We start from the raw sequence: 17971 nt of genomic DNA, 5'->3' as shown, positions 1-17971 counted from the left end.
TGATTATTTTACACTTTTAATAAGTTACTTTTTTAAATGCTTTTTATTGCTAATATAAAAATATTATGGAATTTATAACATATCTTTGGTGTTTTCTTCCTTTTAATTTGATTAGGATTAGTATTCGATTTGAGTAATTAAAGCCCAATAACATGGAAATAACATCATAAAAGCCATAATTATAATATTTAAATGTTGGTTTTTTTTATTCAAGTTTTTGTCATTTAACATAAAGCGATAATAAAAGGATGAAGCTCAACATTAAAGATATACACCTGAAAAATGAAATGAAAATGAAATGAAAGTGAAAATAAAATTAAAAAACATCTTGAAATTTTGAATATTTTAATTGATGATGTGTTTTAATTGTTTTTAAATATTTCTAACAACTATTGCTAATATCAAAATATAGTAAAATGCTGGAATTTATTAACAACATTTAAAAAGTTATGCTTCATTTTCCAGGTGTTTTGGGTCAAATTATGACATAAAACAAACTATAAATAAAATAAATAAACCAGATTCGATAGAAAACTAAACTAAATGCCTCATAATAAAGTAATCATTGAAAGAATACTTTTGAAATCAATACTTTCACAATAAAACCTTCTGATGGCAAAGGTTTGATCGTAAGAACTTCCAGGTGTGTTTGAATAAATCAAGTTTATAAACAACAGGTATGACCTAAAGGTGAGTGAGCGACAGTTTTACTTCCTGGTCTGACGCCAACAGGTGAGTGACGCGCAGGTGAGACGAGATCTTTTCGTCTCGCAGCCAAACCCCGAACAAACAAACAGTTTCCAGAACTCGGTTCTGAGATTTGAAGAGTTTCTTCTTCTTCTTCCAGAACACCTGCTGCTGGTTCTCAGCGGTCGCCGTGGTAACGCTGCTGTCGCTCAGCTGGATGTACGTCTGCCTCGTGACCTTCAATGACAGGGACGACGTGAACTGGTGAGAGGAACCACCAGAAGTCTCTCTTTTATCCGTGACCTTTGCTCTGCTGCCCCGATTGTTCAGGCAGGGCTTTGCTGAGCTCAAGCGATGGGTGAACTGGTTCATGGTCCTGGTCCTGGCCTCGGCTGTCCTCGCCTGCTACTGCGTCCTCCTGCTGGTGAGCGTCCGCTACTGCGTCTGTGCTTCGGCTCGAGATGGTTGGAAGTCAATGATGACTTTAACCAACACAACACAACACAACACAACACAACACAACACAACACAACACAACACAACACAAGTAAAACAAAACAATGGTGGACTCTGGAGTCTTGCAGCTCCCGGTTCTTCATCTTTATCTCTGAAATATTGTTTTAATTCAACGCAAACGAATAACAGCCTCCAGGGCTGCGTCCTGAGCCCCCTCCTGTTCACCCTGACTGCTGAGTATTGCGACACAACAGTCAACAACTATGAGTGCGACTGTATCGATACTTGAAAAACAAAACCATCATATTGCATTAATGGGTTATATCTAAGTGTGTTTGTTCATTTTTGTGTTAAAAAAATCTCGCCCACGAGATGCCGGCGATGACTGAGGGCGAGAGGATACACTGGAGTATTTTCAAGATGATGTTTGGACATATTTTGTTTGTTCATTATTGTGTATTAAACCTTTGCAGGTTAATTGACAATAAGATCCAGTGTTGACTGAGGATAAGAGGATACAGTGAGTCCAGCAGCTTTTAAAGCTGATGTTTGGACATATTTTGGTTTCGTCAAGAGTCATGTGGTCTGTAAATACTACAACACCAGAGTCAAGTACTGGACAATACTACACATATATACTTGTTACTACACTATCACAACACCAGAGTCAAGTACTGGACAATACTACACATATATCCTTGTTACTACACTATCACAACACCAGAGTCAAGTACTGGACAATACTACACATATATCCTTGTTACTACACTATCACAACACCAGAGTCAAGTACTGGACAATACTACACATATATTCTTGTTACTACACTATCACAACACCAGAGTCAAGTACTGGACAATACTACACATATATACTTGTCACTACACTATCACAACACCAGAGTCAAGTACTGGACAATACTACACATATATACTTGTTACTACACTATCACAACACCAGAGTCAAGTACTGGACAATACTACACATATATTCTTGTTACTACACTATCACAACACCAGAGTCAAGTACTGGACAGTACTACACATATATACTTGTTACTACACTATCACAACACCACAGTCAAGTACTGGACAATACTACACATATATACTTGTTACTACAATATCACAACACCAGAGTCAAGTACTGGACAATACTACACATATATACTTGTTACTACACTATCACAACACCAGAGTCAAGTACTGGACAATACTACACATATATACTTGTCACTACACTATCACAACACCAGAGTCAAGTACTGGACAATACTACACATATATCCTTGTTACTACACTATCACAACACCAGAGTCAAGTACTGGACAATACTACACATATATTCTTGTTACTACACTATCACAACACCAGAGTCAAGTACTGGACAATACTACACATATATACTTGTCACTACACTATCACAACACCAGAGTCAAGTACTGGACAATACTACACATATATACTTGTTACTACACTATCACAACACCAGAGTCAAGTACTGGACAATACTACACATATATTCTTGTTACTACACTATCACAACACCAGAGTCAAGTACTGGACAGTACTACACATATATACTTGTTACTACACTATCACAACACCACAGTCAAGTACTGGACAATACTACACATATATACTTGTTACTACAATATCACAACACCAGAGTCAAGTACTGGACAATACTACACATATATACTTGTTACTACACTATCACAACACCAGAGTCAAGTACTGGACAATACTACACATATATCCTTGTTACTACACTATCACAACACCAGAGTCAAGTACTGGACAATACTACACATATATCCTTGTTACTACACTATCACAACACCAGAGTCAAGTACTGGACAATACTACACATATATACTTGTCACTACACTATCACAACACCAGAGTCAAGTACTGGACAATACTACACATATATCCTTGTTACTACACTATCACAACACCAGAGTCAAGTACTGGACAATACTACACATATATTCTTGTTACTACACTATCACAACACCAGAGTCAAGTACTGGACAATACTACACATATATACTTGTCACTACACTATCACAACACCAGAGTCAAGTACTGGACAATACTACACATATATACTTGTTACTACACTATCACAACACCAGAGTCAAGTACTGGACAATACTACACATATATTCTTGTTACTACACTATCACAACACCAGAGTCAAGTACTGGACAGTACTACACATATATACTTGTTACTACACTATCACAACACCACAGTCAAGTACTGGACAATACTACACATATATACTTGTTACTACAATATCACAACACCAGAGTCAAGTACTGGACAATACTACACATATATACTTGTTACTACACTATCACAACACCAGAGTCAAGTACTGGACAATACTACACATATATCCTTGTTACTACACTATCACAACACCAGAGTCAAGTACTGGACAATACTACACATATATACTTGTTACTACACTATCACAACACCAGAGTCAAGTACTGGACAATACTACACATATATCCTTGTTACTACACTATGACTATATATATAGTATCATTGTATTGTGATAAGTATCAATACATCTCTAACAATAACAACAGTGAGTTACAGAAACATCTGAAGTATTAGTTATAACTTCATCAACATCAAGAGAAAAAGAAGATTCGTGACTTCAGAAGTCGTTCCTCATGTTTTCTTTTCATTCTTCCTGTATTATTACAAATATAATGATGAACATGAATCAGTTCTTCATTCACTCATTACTGAGAGAAACATCGACCGTTGAGTAATTATCGTGACACACATTAATATCATAAAACAGATGTTGTCGAGACTTGTTCCTGTAATTACAGTAAATATTTGTGTAAATGTTGTTGCAGGTGTTCGCTCTGATCCAAGTGGCCTTGAGGGAACCTCTTCACCTGCACTGGCTTCACAAGGTGTGTTTTCATCCCTCCGTCCAACCGTCCACCGACCGCTGTCTCCGCAGATCTTGCTCTTCTTCGGGTGTTTGTTGGTGGGCTTCGGCGTGGCCGGGATCACCATGAAGTGGAGGCAGGAATGGCCGACGGTTCTTCTGTCTCTGCAGGTGAGTCACCATCACGCCTCGACGTCGCCATGACCTGATCTTTCTTCTCGTGACCTTCAGGCCACGGCTCCGTTCCTGCAGCTCGGCGCCGTCGGAGGTTTGACGCTGCTGAGCTCCTTCGTGTTCCAGGTCTTCCACCGAGTCAAGGACAACTGTAGGTCGTCGACGATCCATGGAGATGTCTTTAAATAAAACAGATGTTCTTCTGCTCGCCAGCCTCGAAGCGCTTGATCCTCGCAGCCTTCACTCTGACGTCGACCGTCATCTTCCTCTGTCCTCTGTTCATCCACTCGCCGTGTCTGATGAAGAAACGTCACGTGCCTGTGAAACCGAAGCTGATCGGCCACAGAGGCGCACCCATGGTTCGTGACTTCAAATATGGATTTTCAAATGAACATGAAGGGTTGGTTGAAGGTGTTCTGAGAACCTCCTGAGAACCTTCTGAGAACCTTCTGAGAACCATCTGAGAACCATCTGAGAACCATCTGAGAAGCTTCTGAAAACCATCTGAGAACCTTCTGAGAACCATCTGAGAACCTTCTGAGAACCTTCTGAGAACCTTCTGAGAACCTTCTGAGAACCATCTGAGAACCTTCTGAGAACCATCTGAGAAGCTTCTGAGAAGCTTCTGAGAACCATCTGAGAACCATCTGAGAAGCTTCTGAGAAGCTTTTGAGAAGCTTCTGAGAACCATCTGAGAACCTTCTGAGAACCATCTGAGAACCTTCTGAGAACCTTCTGAGAACCATCTGAGAACCATCTGAGAATCTTCTGAGAACCTTCTGAGAACCATCTGAGAACCATCTAAGAACCTTCTGAGAACCTTCTGAGAACCATCTGAGAACCTTCTGAGAACCATCTGAGAACTTTCTGAGAACCTTCTGAGAACCTTCTGAGAATCATCTGAGAACCTTCTGAGAACCTTCTGAGAACCTTCTGAGAACCATCTGAGAACCTTCTGAGAACCTTCTGAGAACCATCTGAGAACCTTCTGAGAACCTTCTGAGAACCATCTGAGAACCTTCTGAGAACCATCTGAGAACCTTCTGAGAACCATCTGAGAACCTTCTGAGAACCTTCTGAGAATCATCTTCTTTAAAATTCTTCATTTGACCCTTTTTTTTAGCATTTGAAACGTGTTGATATCAATGAGCTCAGTGGGACGGCAGGTTGCAGTTTCTTCTGTATCGATTATTACTGAAGTCTGAAGTGGGTGGAGCTTCAGAAGACTCAAGTTAAAACCAAAAACAATAGTGTCTTTAATAAAATAAATCCACAAAAGGTAAATCCAGGCTCAGACTGTGGAAAGAACCAAAACAGAACCAGAAACCAGGAGCACAGCTGGAATGGGTCTCAGGCGAACTGAGAAGAGAGTAGAAACAGAAACCGCTGACAACGAAAAACACAAACAGACTCGGGTCTGTTTGTGTCGTTCAGGAATATCAACGTTTTCGGACAGAACCAGAGCTGTGTCTCAAATCGCATATTTGTGGACTTAAAACTTAGTATCTTTAGTGCATAAGTGCGTCTCAATTCTTAGTGTAAATGATGTTAAATAGAGATCAATGCAAGCCGAGAATCTTAGGATTTAAATCAGAAACTTTTATTGTCAGTGTTGTTTACACAACACATTAACAACACAATCAATGTGTTGTTAACACAACAGAATAATTACAGAATAAAAGAATGAAATAGTAGGAATGAAATAAAAATAGATTCATACGATTAAAATGAAATATGAACATAAAATGTCATGTAAATAATTCATAATTCATGAAATATACTTGAATAATGGTGTGTTTAAGGTTCTATTCCTGCTCAACTCTCTGATCTCCTCAGATGGCTCCAGAGAACACCATGATGTCCTTCAACAAGAGTCTCTCCTGCAGCGTCTGGGCCTTCGAGACGGACGTCCAGCTCAGGTACAGAGACTTCCATGGATCCTTGATGTCCACGATGTTTGCTCAAGGGCAGGGAGGTTCCTCTGCCGCCCCCCGCGGCTCCTCTGATCCCATTGTGTCTGTGTTGGTCCAGCAAAGAAAGAATCCCCTTCCTGATGCACGACCACAACAGGACCGGCTTCTTGAGGAGGACCACCGACGTGGAGGAGAAGTTTCCTGACCACGACTTCCAGCGCAGCAGCAACGTGACCTGGACGGAGCTGCAGAGTCTGAACGCAGGTGAATGGTTCCTGCAGGTGAGTCATCAACACACACATATATCATATAAACAAAATGAATTATTATTATAATTATTGTTAATATTGTTCTTATTATTATTATTATTATTGTTACTATTTGTATTATTTGTATTATTATTATTATAATAATAATAATAATAATAATAATAATAATTATTATTATTATTATTATTATTATTATTATTATTATTATTATTGTTATTATTGTTATTATTGTTATTATTATTATTATTATTATTATTATTATTATTATTATTATTATTATTATTATTGTTATTATAATCATTATCATTATCATTATCATTATTATTATTATAATTATTATTATTGTTGTTATTATTGTTATAATTATTATTATTGTTATTGGTATTATTATTATTATTATTATTATTATTATTATTATTATTATTATTATTATTATTATTATTATTGTTGTTGTTATTATTGTTATTGTTATTGTTATTGCTATTGCTATTATTATTGTTATTGTTATTATTGTTATTGGTATTATTATTGTTATTGTTATTGTTATTGTTATTGCTATTATTATTGATTGATATTTGTTTATTAAAATATTTTTTAATTGATATAAAACAAATTTAAAAATGTTTTAAATGAGATAAATTTCTAAATGTAATATTTTTTCATTACTAGCCTCAAAATGTTGAGTATATTGTTGGTGTAATAGAGTCACCAGACGTTACTAAAAGAAAAACAAGCTACTTAGTCCAACTTTCAGCCAATCATGCGACACGTAGACGATCATGTGACGACATAAGAACACGATCCAGTAGCTCGTGCTCTGTTGGTCATGTCTGGTGACTCTATTATAACAACATTAATACATTGAATTTAAAAGATATTGAATTAAGATTTTATTATTTATTTATTGGAATAAGAGTATTAAACTCTATGTTTAAAAAACATTAATTAAAAAATATTTATATATTTATGAAGCTATTATTTATAAATAAAAAGATATAAAAAGTTTAATTAAATCATTAGAAAATAAATAAATAAATGCTCAAGAAATTCAAGAAGAGAATTCAACGTTACAATTTAAATTATAAAATTCATTCTTTATTCTTCTTTATTGTAAAGTGACCTTGAGTTTCTGAAAGTTTATTTTCAATAAAATGTATTATTATGATTATTATTCTGATGATACTGATGAACTTTGACCTCTTAACCCCGTCGTCGCTTCAGACCGACCCGTTCGGTTCGGTGTCTTCGCTCTCGGAGTCGGACCAGGAGACGAGTCGGACTCAAACCATCCCCTCGTTGCTGCAGCTGCTGGTCCTCGCCCGAGACCACAACACCTCCGTGATCTTTGACCTCTACGGGCCACGCGAGCAGAGGGAGAACGACACCAGGGACACGGTCAACACCATCCTGGAGTCCGGGATCGACCAGGAGAAGGTGAGAAGGAGCTACTAGAAGACAGACGTCCAGGCCAGATTTTAGTCAATTAAACTGATAAGAAAACTGTAGTTTAATACATTTTATCACCACTTCAGCTCTGTTTGACAATATCAGGCCATTTTGACTAAATGAGTAACAAAATTAAAAGTTATTTTTTCATTTGCCAAATTAAATAGTTTTTGAAAATAACCAGAAACCTCTTTCTTCTCTTTGATGTGTGAGCTTTAGCTACTAAATATATTTTCTATTGTTTTCATTTCATTGGATTTTCTTAACAAAAGAAGGTAAACGTGGGAGAGTCTCTCTGAGAAGTTCAGTCACGTTTGTTTCTGGTCCAGATCCTCTGGCTTCCTCCTCACGAGCGAGACTTCGTCAACGCTTCGGCTCCGGGATTCATTCACATCTACAACAATGAGGAGGACATGTTGAGACGAGGAGGAAACCACCTGAATCTCAAGTACAGCTCGCTGAACTCCTCCAAACTCAGGTGCATAGAAACTGCTTTAATCCTCCAGAAGTTCATATAACACGTTTATAACACGGATCAGTGGCATCAGAAGATTCAACATTGAATTAAATCATTTCTACGTTCAAACTTTGACTTTTAAAAACAAACAATTTAACTTTTTTTTTTTTAAATGACTGTTTTAAAAATTAATTAATTCGATTTATATCCTAATTCTAATATTTAATCATTCTTTCATGATCTGTTGACACTATTGTACCAACAATGTTATATTTAATTTGAAATACTGCAGATTTAAGCATATTACATTTAGAAATTTATTTTTTAATTTGTGGAATTATAATGTCAAACTCTACGTTCTTTCATTTAAACGAAAAAAAAAAGTTTTAATTGATTCGGTCAATAAAAACAAATCAAAATAAAATATAGAAATGATTGGAATCAATTATTAAAAAAAAAAAAAAAAGCTAAATGCTTAAAAAAATAAATTAAAAAGTTCATTTTTAAATTCCACGCTCTGATGGCACTGAACGGGATCTTTAAACATCAACTTTAAGTAAAAATTACTACAAACTTTCTATTTCAACTTCTCTGGAAAAACGGAAAACTAAACTATAGCGTTTGAGCTCTTATATCTGATCTGTTGGCGCCCTCTAGTGGTTAATACGCACATGTGTTACATCTTTATTTATGAAATGTTTCACCTGATCTTATCTAATCTCTTATGAACTTACAAATAAAAGTTTTGAAAATTATCATATGGACTTTTGACCTCTCAGTAAAGGTTTTAGGGGGAGGTCAAAGGTCAAAGGGGACACAAGACCCCCATGAAAATGCATTCAATGTCAAATTTGATTGAATTTAAACCATTTATTACCGACTAAGAAAGGAAGAATTTCAGCTCATTTTGTTTATTGTATGGAAGAGAAAAGAGTCAGAAAAAAAAACATGAAAAGTATAAAACTAGTTTTAAATATATTTAGTAAATAATAAATAAGGAGATTTCCAGAATTTGAACTATTTTCTGACTATTTTAAGGCCCAAAATAAAAACTTTCTCTCTTTTTTAAATAACTATTTTTTGAGTTATTTAGTTTTTTAATGTATTTTTTATACCAGAAATTACCATTAAAACAATGATTTTACGTTTTTATTTTTCTATTAACTTCATAAATCATTGAGTATTTATTTGTTATTGAACTGGTGCTTAATCGACAAAAACTGTTGGATTTACTGCAGTATTTTATGTAGTGATTTCTATCACGAGCAACAAAACCTTTTGATAAAATAAACTTTTGACCTGCTGTGAAAAAAGTGTGATTTCTCTCAGTGACCAAATGTTGTTCTGGTTCCTCTCAGGGATCTTCTGAGCAGGAACGTCACGGTCAACCTGTGGGTGGTGAACGAGCGCTGGCTCTTCTCTCTGCTCTGGTGCTCAGGTGTGACGTCCGTGACCACCAACTCCTGCCAGGACCTGCAGGACATGGAGGAGCCGGACTGGATGATGGTGACGAATGTTCTCCATCATGTTCTCCATCATGTCTCCATCATGTTCTCCTTCATGTTCTCCATCATGTTCTCCATCATGTTCTCCTTCATGTTCTCCATCATGTTCTCCATCATGTTCTCCTTCATGTTCTCCTTCATGTTCTCCTTCGTGTTCTCCATCATGTTCTCCATCATGTTCTCCATCATGTTCTCCTTCATGTTCTCCATCATGTTCTCCATCATGTTCTCCATCATGTTCTCCTTCATGTTCTCCATCATGTTCTCATCATGTCTCCATCATGTTCTCCATCATGTTCTCCATCATGTTCTCCTTCATGTTCTCCATCATGTTCTCCATCATGTTCTCCATCATGTTCTCCATCATGTTCTCCTTCATGTTCTCCATCATGTTCTCCATCATGTTCTCCATCATGTTCTCCATCATGTTCTCCATCATGTCTCCATCATGTTCTCCATCATGTTCTCCTTCATGTTCTCCATCATGTTCTCCATCATGTTCTCCATCATGTTCTCCATCATGTTCTCCATCATGTTCTCCATCATGTTCTCCATCATGTTCTCCATCATGTTCTCCATCATGTTCTCCTTCATGTTCTCCATCATGTTCTCCTTCATGTTCTCCATCATGTTCTCCATCATGTTCTCCTTCATGTTCTCCATCATGTTCTCCATCATGTTCTCCATCATGTTCTCCATCATGTTCTCCTTCATGTTCTCCTTCATGTTCTCCTTCATGTTCTCCATCATGTTCTCCTTCATGTTCTTTATCATGTTCTCCATCATGTTCTCCATCATGTTCTCCTTCATGTTCTCCATCATGTTCTCCTTCATGTTCTCCATCATGTTCTCCTTCATGTTCTCCATCATGTTCTCCATCATGTTCTCCTTCATGTTCTCCTTCATGTTCTCCATCATGTTCTCCATCATGTTCTCCATCATGTTCTCCATCATGTTCTCATTCATGTTCTCCATCATGTTCTCCTTCATGTTCTCCATCATGTTCTCCATCATGTTCTCCATCATGTTCTCCATCATGTTCTCCTTCATGTTCTCGTTGTTTCCTTCCAGGCTCAGAACACGTATCGAGTGGTTTGGATTGTCGTGGATGCTGTGTCTCTGCTGATCATGACGACAATCTTTGTGTGTCACAGGTGCGTTGATCTAAAAATGTCATGTTTCAAATCACATCTGATTTTAATGTCTTCACCAGGAAAAGGATCTGCTGCAGAAAAGGTGAGTTTTATTACCATCAGGTTAATAACAGTATTTTATCATCAACTCATGATATTCTGGTTTTACTTTTTACTTTAAATGTTACACTACGATAATGTTTGATAGTTTAGTTCCGCGTTACTAACTAATAAAAACAGAGCTTCATAAAAGGCTACATTAAACTTCAATAAAACTTTCAAAGAAAGTTGATTTACACGTTTATAATATTCTTAATTGATTAAAATCACATTATTTCAAGGATCAACTCACACTCAAATCAACCTTCTATAGATAATATACATTATATGAGTGTATATGCTAATGCTCGCTGTGTCCATGCTAATTCTAGCTGTGTAAATGCTAATGCTAGCTGTTTATGCCAAGCAATGTGTGAATGCAAAAACTAGTTATGCTAAAACTATCCGTGTATATGCTAAAGCTAGCTGTATACGTATATGCTAAAGCTAGATGAGTATATGCAAAATATAGCAGTGTATATGATTGTGCTAGCTTTGTATATGCTAATTATAGCAGTGTATATTCTTATGCCAGCTGGGTATGTGCTTAAGCTACCTTTGTATATAGATAAAAACTAAAGCTAAAGCTAGCTGTGTATGTGCTACTGAAAGCAGTGTATACACTTAGTGCTAGCTGTGTATTAAAACGATCAAAACACGGAGTCATTTCCGTCGCTCCAACACGACGTCACTTCCTGTTTCGGTTCTTATGCTTCGCTTCGTGGAGAAAGATGAACAATCCAGAGTGTGTCACGGGTCGTTTATTCGCCGCTTCAAGTCAAACAAAATACAAGCTTCACGATCGATCGGACACACTTTGTCCCGGCGACTGTACAGGTCAATAGTTCCGGGAGAAAAGGTCCCGATCTGTAGAAACATCGCTATATTTAAGGCAAATTTCCCGTCTTGGAGGTCGTCCCTTTCCGGCCAAATGGTTCTTTCAAGTTCCCTGTGTCCCGATCCCCCGTAGAGAGACATCCTGATTTGTTTTCTTGTAATCTAATCATTCAAATGTTCTCGGGCGGGGGTTATCTTCTCTTCCGTCTTTTATCCCCCCTTTCGAGTGTGTCTTGCTTCGTTCTACGATTTAAGGTGTGATTTGCAGATAAACAGATGTTTTAGATAACATTATATTATAGTGTCGTATCTAATCCTGATCCGAGCTTGACTCGAACCAGTGAATCAGTCTGAGTGGAATGTTGATGTGAATGTGTATTCAAACGTTTAAGCTCTTAGATGAAGCGAGTAATTTATACTTTGATTATCTTTTAGTATTCATTTAATTATGGCGTATACTTATAGTATATAATCAGTTTAATCTATTAAATCTCTCAATAATAACAATGCTAAGCTACGTCCCTTCTACGGAAACTAATACCAATGCTAAGCTACGTCCCTTCTCTCGACACTAATACCAATGCTAAGCTACATCCCTTCTCCTGACACTAATACCAATGCTAAGCTACGTCCCTTCTCCTGACACTAATACCAATGCTAAGCTACGTCCCTTCTCCCGACACTCATACCAATGCTAAGCTACGTCCCTTCTCCTGACACTAATACCAATACTAAGCTACGTCCCTTCTCCCGACACTAATACCAATGCTAAGCTACGTCCCATCTCCCAAAACTCATACCAATGCTAAACTACGTCCCTTCTCCCAAAACTCATACCAATGCTAAGCTACGTACCGTCTCCCGACACTCATACCAATGCTAAGCTACGTCCCTTCTCCCGACACTAATACCAATGCTAAGCTAAGTCCCTTCTCTCAACACTAATACCAATGCTAAGCTACGTCCCTTCTCCAGACACTCATACCAATGCTAAGCTACGTCCCTTCTCCCGACACTCATACCAATGCTAAGCTACGTCCCTTCTCCCAAAACTCATACCAATGCTAATCTACGTCCCTTCTCCCAAAACTCATACCAATGCTAAGCTACGTACCTTCTCCCGACACTCATACAAATGCTAAGCTACGTCCCTTCTCCCAACACTAATACCAATGCTAAGCTAAGTCCCTTCTCCCGACACTAATACCAATGCTAAGCTACATCCCTTCTCCCGACACTAATACCAATGCTAAGCTACTTCCCTTCTCCCGACACTCATACCAATGCTAAGCTATGTCCCTTCTCCCGACACTCATACCAATGCTAAGCTACGTCCCTTCTCCCGACACTCATACCAATGCTAAGCTACGTCCCTTCTCCTGACACTAATACCAATGCTAAGCTATGTCCCTTCTCCCGACACTCATACCAATGTTAAGCTACGTCCCTTCTCCCGACACTAATACCAATGCTAAGCTACGTCCCTTCTCCTGACACTAATACCAATGCTAAGCTACGTCCCTTCTCCCGACACTAATACCAATGCTAAGCTACGTCCCTTCTCCTGACACTAATACCAATGCTAAGCTACGTCCCTTCTCCCGACACTAATACCAATGCTAAGCTATGTCCCTTCTCCCAACATTAATACCAATGCTAAGCTACGTCCCTTCTCTCGACAATAATACCAATGCTAAGCAACGTCCCTTCTCCCGACATTAATACCAATGCTAAGCTACATCCCTTCTCTCGACACTAATACCAATGCTAAGCTACATCCCTTCTCCTGACAATAATACCAATGCTAAGCAACGTCCCTTCTCCCGACATTAATACCAATGCTAAGCTACGTCCCTTCTCTCGACACTAATACCAATGCTAAGCTACATCCCTTCTCCTGACACTAATACCAATGCTAAGCTACGTCCCTTCTCCTGACACTAATACCAATGCTAAGCTACGTCCCTTCTCCCGACACTCATACCAATGCTAAGCTACGTCCCTTCTCCTGACACTAATACCAATGCTAAGCTACGTCCCTTCTCCCGACACTAATACCAATGCTAAGCTACGTCCCATCTCCCAAAAATCATACCAATGCCAATCTACGTCCCTTCTCCCAAAACTCATACCTATGCTAAGCTACGTACCGTCTCCCGACACTCATACCGATGTTAAGCTACGTCCCTTCTCCCGACACTAATACCAATGCTAAGCTAAGTCCCTTCTCCCAACACTAATACCAATGCTAAGCTACGTCCCTTCTCCAGACACTCATACCAATGCTAAGCTACGTCCCTTCTCCCAAAACTCATACAAATGCTAATCTACGTCCCTTCTCCCAAAACTCATACCAATGCTAAGCTACGTACCTTCTCCCAACACTCATACCAATGCTAAGCTACGTCCCTTCTCCCAACACTAATACCAATGCTAAGCTAAGTCCCTTCTCCCAACACTAATACCAATGCTAAGCTACGTCCCTTCTCCCGACACTAATACCAATGCTAAGCTACGTCCCTTCTCCTGACACTAATACCAATGCTAAGCTACGTCCCTTCTCCCGACACTAATACCAATGCTAAGCTACGTCCCTTCTCCCGACACTAATACCAATGCTAAGCTAAGTCCCTTCTCCCAACACTAATACCAATGCTAAGCTACGTCCCTTCTCCCGACACTCATACCAATGCTAAGCTATGTCCCTTCTCCTGACACTAATACCAATGCTAAGCTACGTCCCTTCTCCCGACACTCATACCAATGCTGAGCTATGTCCCTTCTCCCGACACTAATACCAATGCTAAGCTACGTCCCTTCTCCCGACACTAATACCAATGCTAAGCTACGTCCCTTCTCCCAAAACTCATACCAATGCTAATCTACGTCCCTTCTCCCAAAACTCATACCAATGCTAAGCTACGTACCTTCTCCCGACACTCATACCAATGCTAAGCTACGTCCCTTCTCCCAACACTCATACCAATGCTAAGCTAAGTCCCTTCTCCCAACACTTATACCAATGCTAAGCTACGTCCCTTCTCCCGACACTAATACCAATGCTAAGCTACGTCCCTTCTCCTGACACTAATACCAATGCTAAGCTACGTCCCTTCTCCCGACACTCATACCAATGCTAAGCTACGTCCCTTCTCCCGACACTAATACCAATGCTAAGCTAAGTCCCTTCTCCCAACACTAATACCAATGCTAAGCTACGTCCCTTCTCCCGACACTCATACCAATGCTAAGCTATGTCCCTTCTCCTGACACTAATACCAATGCTAAGCTACGTCCCTTCTCCCGACACTCATACCAATGCTGAGCTATGTCCCTTCTCCCGACACTAATACCAATGCTAAGCTACGTCCCTTCTCCCGACACTAATACCAATGCTAAGCTACGTCCCTTCTCCCAAAACTCATACCAATGCTAATCTACGTCCCTTCTCCCAAAACTCATACCAATGCTAAGCTACGTACCTTCTCCCGACACTCATACCAATGCTAAGCTACGTCCCTTCTCCCAACACTCATACCAATGCTAAGCTAAGTCCCTTCTCCCAACACTTATACCAATGCTAAGCTACGTCCCTTCTCCCGACACTAATACCAATGCTAAGCTACGTCCCTTCTCCTGACACTAATACCAATGCTAAGCTACGTCCCTTCTCCCGACACTAATACCAATGCTAAGCTACGTCCCTTCTCCCGACACTAATACCAATGCTAAGCTAAGTCCCTTCTCCCAACACTAATACCAATGCTAAGCTACGTCCCTTCTCCCGACACTAATACCAATGCTAAGCTAAGTCCCTTCTCCCAACACTAATACCAATGCTAAGCTACGTCCCTTCTCCCGACACTCATACCAATGCTAAGCTATGTCCCTTCTCCTGACACTAATACCAATGCTAAGCTACGTCCCTTCTCCCGACACTCATACCAATGCTAAGCTAAGTCCCTTCTCCCAACACTTATACCAATGCTAAGCTACGTCCCTTCTCCCGACACTAATACCAATGCTAAGCTACGTCCCTTCTCCTGACACTAATACCAATGCTAAGCTACGTCCCTTCTCCCGACACTAATACCAATGCTAAGCTACGTCCCTTCTCCCGACACTAATACCAATGCTAAGCTAAGTCCCTTCTCCCAACACTAATACCAATGCTAAGCTACGTCCCTTCTCCCGACACTCATACCAATGCTAAGCTATGTCCCTTCTCCTGACACTAATACCAATGCTAAGCTACGTCCCTTCTCCCGACACTCATACCAATGCTGAGCTATGTCCCTTCTCCCGACACTAATACCAATGCTAAGCTACGTCCCTTCTCCCGACACTAATACCAATGCTAAGCTACGTCCCTTCTCCCAAAACTCATACCAATGCTAATCTACGTCCCTTCTCCCAAAACTCATACCAATGCTAAGCTACGTACCTTCTCCCGACACTCATACCAATGCTAAGCTAAGTCCCTTCTCCCAACACTCATACCAATGCTAAGCTAAGTCCCTTCTCCCAACACTTATACCAATGCTAAGCTACGTCCCTTCTCCCGACACTAATACCAATGCTAAGCTACGTCCCTTCTCCTGACACTAATACCAATGCTAAGCTACGTCCCTTCTCCCGACACTAATACCAATGCTAAGCTACGTCCCTTCTCCCGACACTAATACCAATGCTAAGCTAAGTCCCTTCTCCCAACACTAATACCAATGCTAAGCTATGTCCCTTCTCCCGACACTCATACCAATGCTAAGCTATGTCCCTTCTCCTGACACTAATACCAATGCTAAGCTACGTCCCTTCTCTTCTTCTGGTTCATAATGATGGACGTTGTCTGTTTGCAGTTCCAGAGCAGAACGGAAACATCACCACCTGGGATGAGAAAGAACTCACTCCCTTCATTCCGACGGTGTAAGTCCAGACTTCAGGAAGAGGAAATAAACCTTCAAGCCCAAATAAAAGAGTTTTTAAACCTGTGAAGAAACGTCAACGATGTTCCTGCAGGTCAACGAGTTCTTCTCGGCACTTTACACACTGTGACATGTTTAATAGTTAACTTAGGGACGTTTTCTCTTCTACTGAACAATATTGTAAATATAAATAAATGTATATAAACACTGAGGATGTTTCAGTGGGTGTTTTTCTATATAATAATAATAAAAAAAATTAATTAGCTTCATCAAGGACCGGAATATTTTGTGTTATACATTTTACATGTATTAAAAAAATTCAACAGCTTCCATTTTGTACGTATAATTTTTCATTTAATTTTTTGTGAACATGAAAATAGACTTTAGACTTTAGACTTTGAACTTTCTTTTATTGTCATTGCACAGAAAACACAACAGTGAAACTGGCAACGACATTTCGTTGCTTGGTAACCGTTAAAAAACACAGCAGAGAGATGTATATATAAAGATTATAAATATAAATATTAATAAGTTAAAAATAGTGCAATAAAGTATAAACAGAATAAATAAATAACATAATAAATATTGCATATAATAATTCATGTTTAAAAGGTATAAATACAAATGAGTTAACAATATTGCTAATATGTTATCAAATAAATCAATCATGTAAAATAAACAATATAATATAACAACAATCAAACTGTAGAATATAATCATACATTTATTTATAAACAGGTGATTATAGGTGTTTTTTATATAAATTGATAACTGATCCATATATTTTTTAATATGTAAAAGATAGTAACACTTATTTGACCATTTAAAGTTTAAGATTTTTATATTCAGCCCAATAACATTTTTTCAAGAAACATGTTGTTGATTTATATTAAAAAAAAAATCAAATTCATTTTATATTTTATTTATTTATTTAATATTACTTTTTAAAAATTCACATTCATTGATGATTGATTGATTGATCTGTTTCAAGTCTATTTCTGTCTTTATTTTTTACAAATGAATATTAAAGAATTAATAAATCGATGGTTCTATTCTCTAATAAATCGCTCCAACATTTGTTTTTTGTTTCTATTCAAAATAAAAACGTAAATGTTGTGGAGTTTTCTACATCAGCTCAATCATTTTCT

At 38.4% G+C, this 17971-nt stretch overlaps 1 protein-coding gene across 3 annotated transcripts in view; it reads left to right on the top strand.

Moving 5' to 3' along the window:
- The window catches only part of gdpd2 (glycerophosphodiester phosphodiesterase domain containing 2), a 21111-nt gene extending 4077 nt beyond the window's left edge, over window positions 1-17034 (top strand). For all 3 annotated transcript variants that reach the window (XM_087799861.1, XM_087799860.1, XM_087799862.1), the window contains 14 exons: window positions 848-951; window positions 1018-1111; window positions 4028-4087; window positions 4138-4236; window positions 4297-4390; window positions 4453-4598; window positions 6076-6158; window positions 6271-6433; window positions 7643-7855; window positions 8197-8345; window positions 9683-9830; window positions 10901-10983; window positions 11043-11065; window positions 16758-17034. In XM_087799861.1, the coding sequence (XP_087655987.1) occupies window positions 848-951; window positions 1018-1111; window positions 4028-4087; window positions 4138-4236; window positions 4297-4390; window positions 4453-4598; window positions 6076-6158; window positions 6271-6433; window positions 7643-7855; window positions 8197-8345; window positions 9683-9830; window positions 10901-10983; window positions 11043-11065; window positions 16758-16828 (1530 nt within the window). In that variant the 3' untranslated portion in view covers window positions 16829-17034. The remainder of the gene's footprint in view (window positions 1-847; window positions 952-1017; window positions 1112-4027; window positions 4088-4137; window positions 4237-4296; window positions 4391-4452; window positions 4599-6075; window positions 6159-6270; window positions 6434-7642; window positions 7856-8196; window positions 8346-9682; window positions 9831-10900; window positions 10984-11042; window positions 11066-16757) is intronic.
- Window positions 17035-17971: the final 937 nt, after the last annotated feature.

Source organism: Callionymus lyra, chromosome 9 (assembly GCF_982586985.1).
Source record: "Callionymus lyra chromosome 9, fCalLyr1.hap1.1, whole genome shotgun sequence".
NCBI classification, from domain to species: Eukaryota; Metazoa; Chordata; class Actinopteri; order Syngnathiformes; family Callionymidae; genus Callionymus; species Callionymus lyra.
Note: the sequence above shows the minus strand (reverse complement) of the source record. Positions and strands in the feature narration are given on the sequence as shown.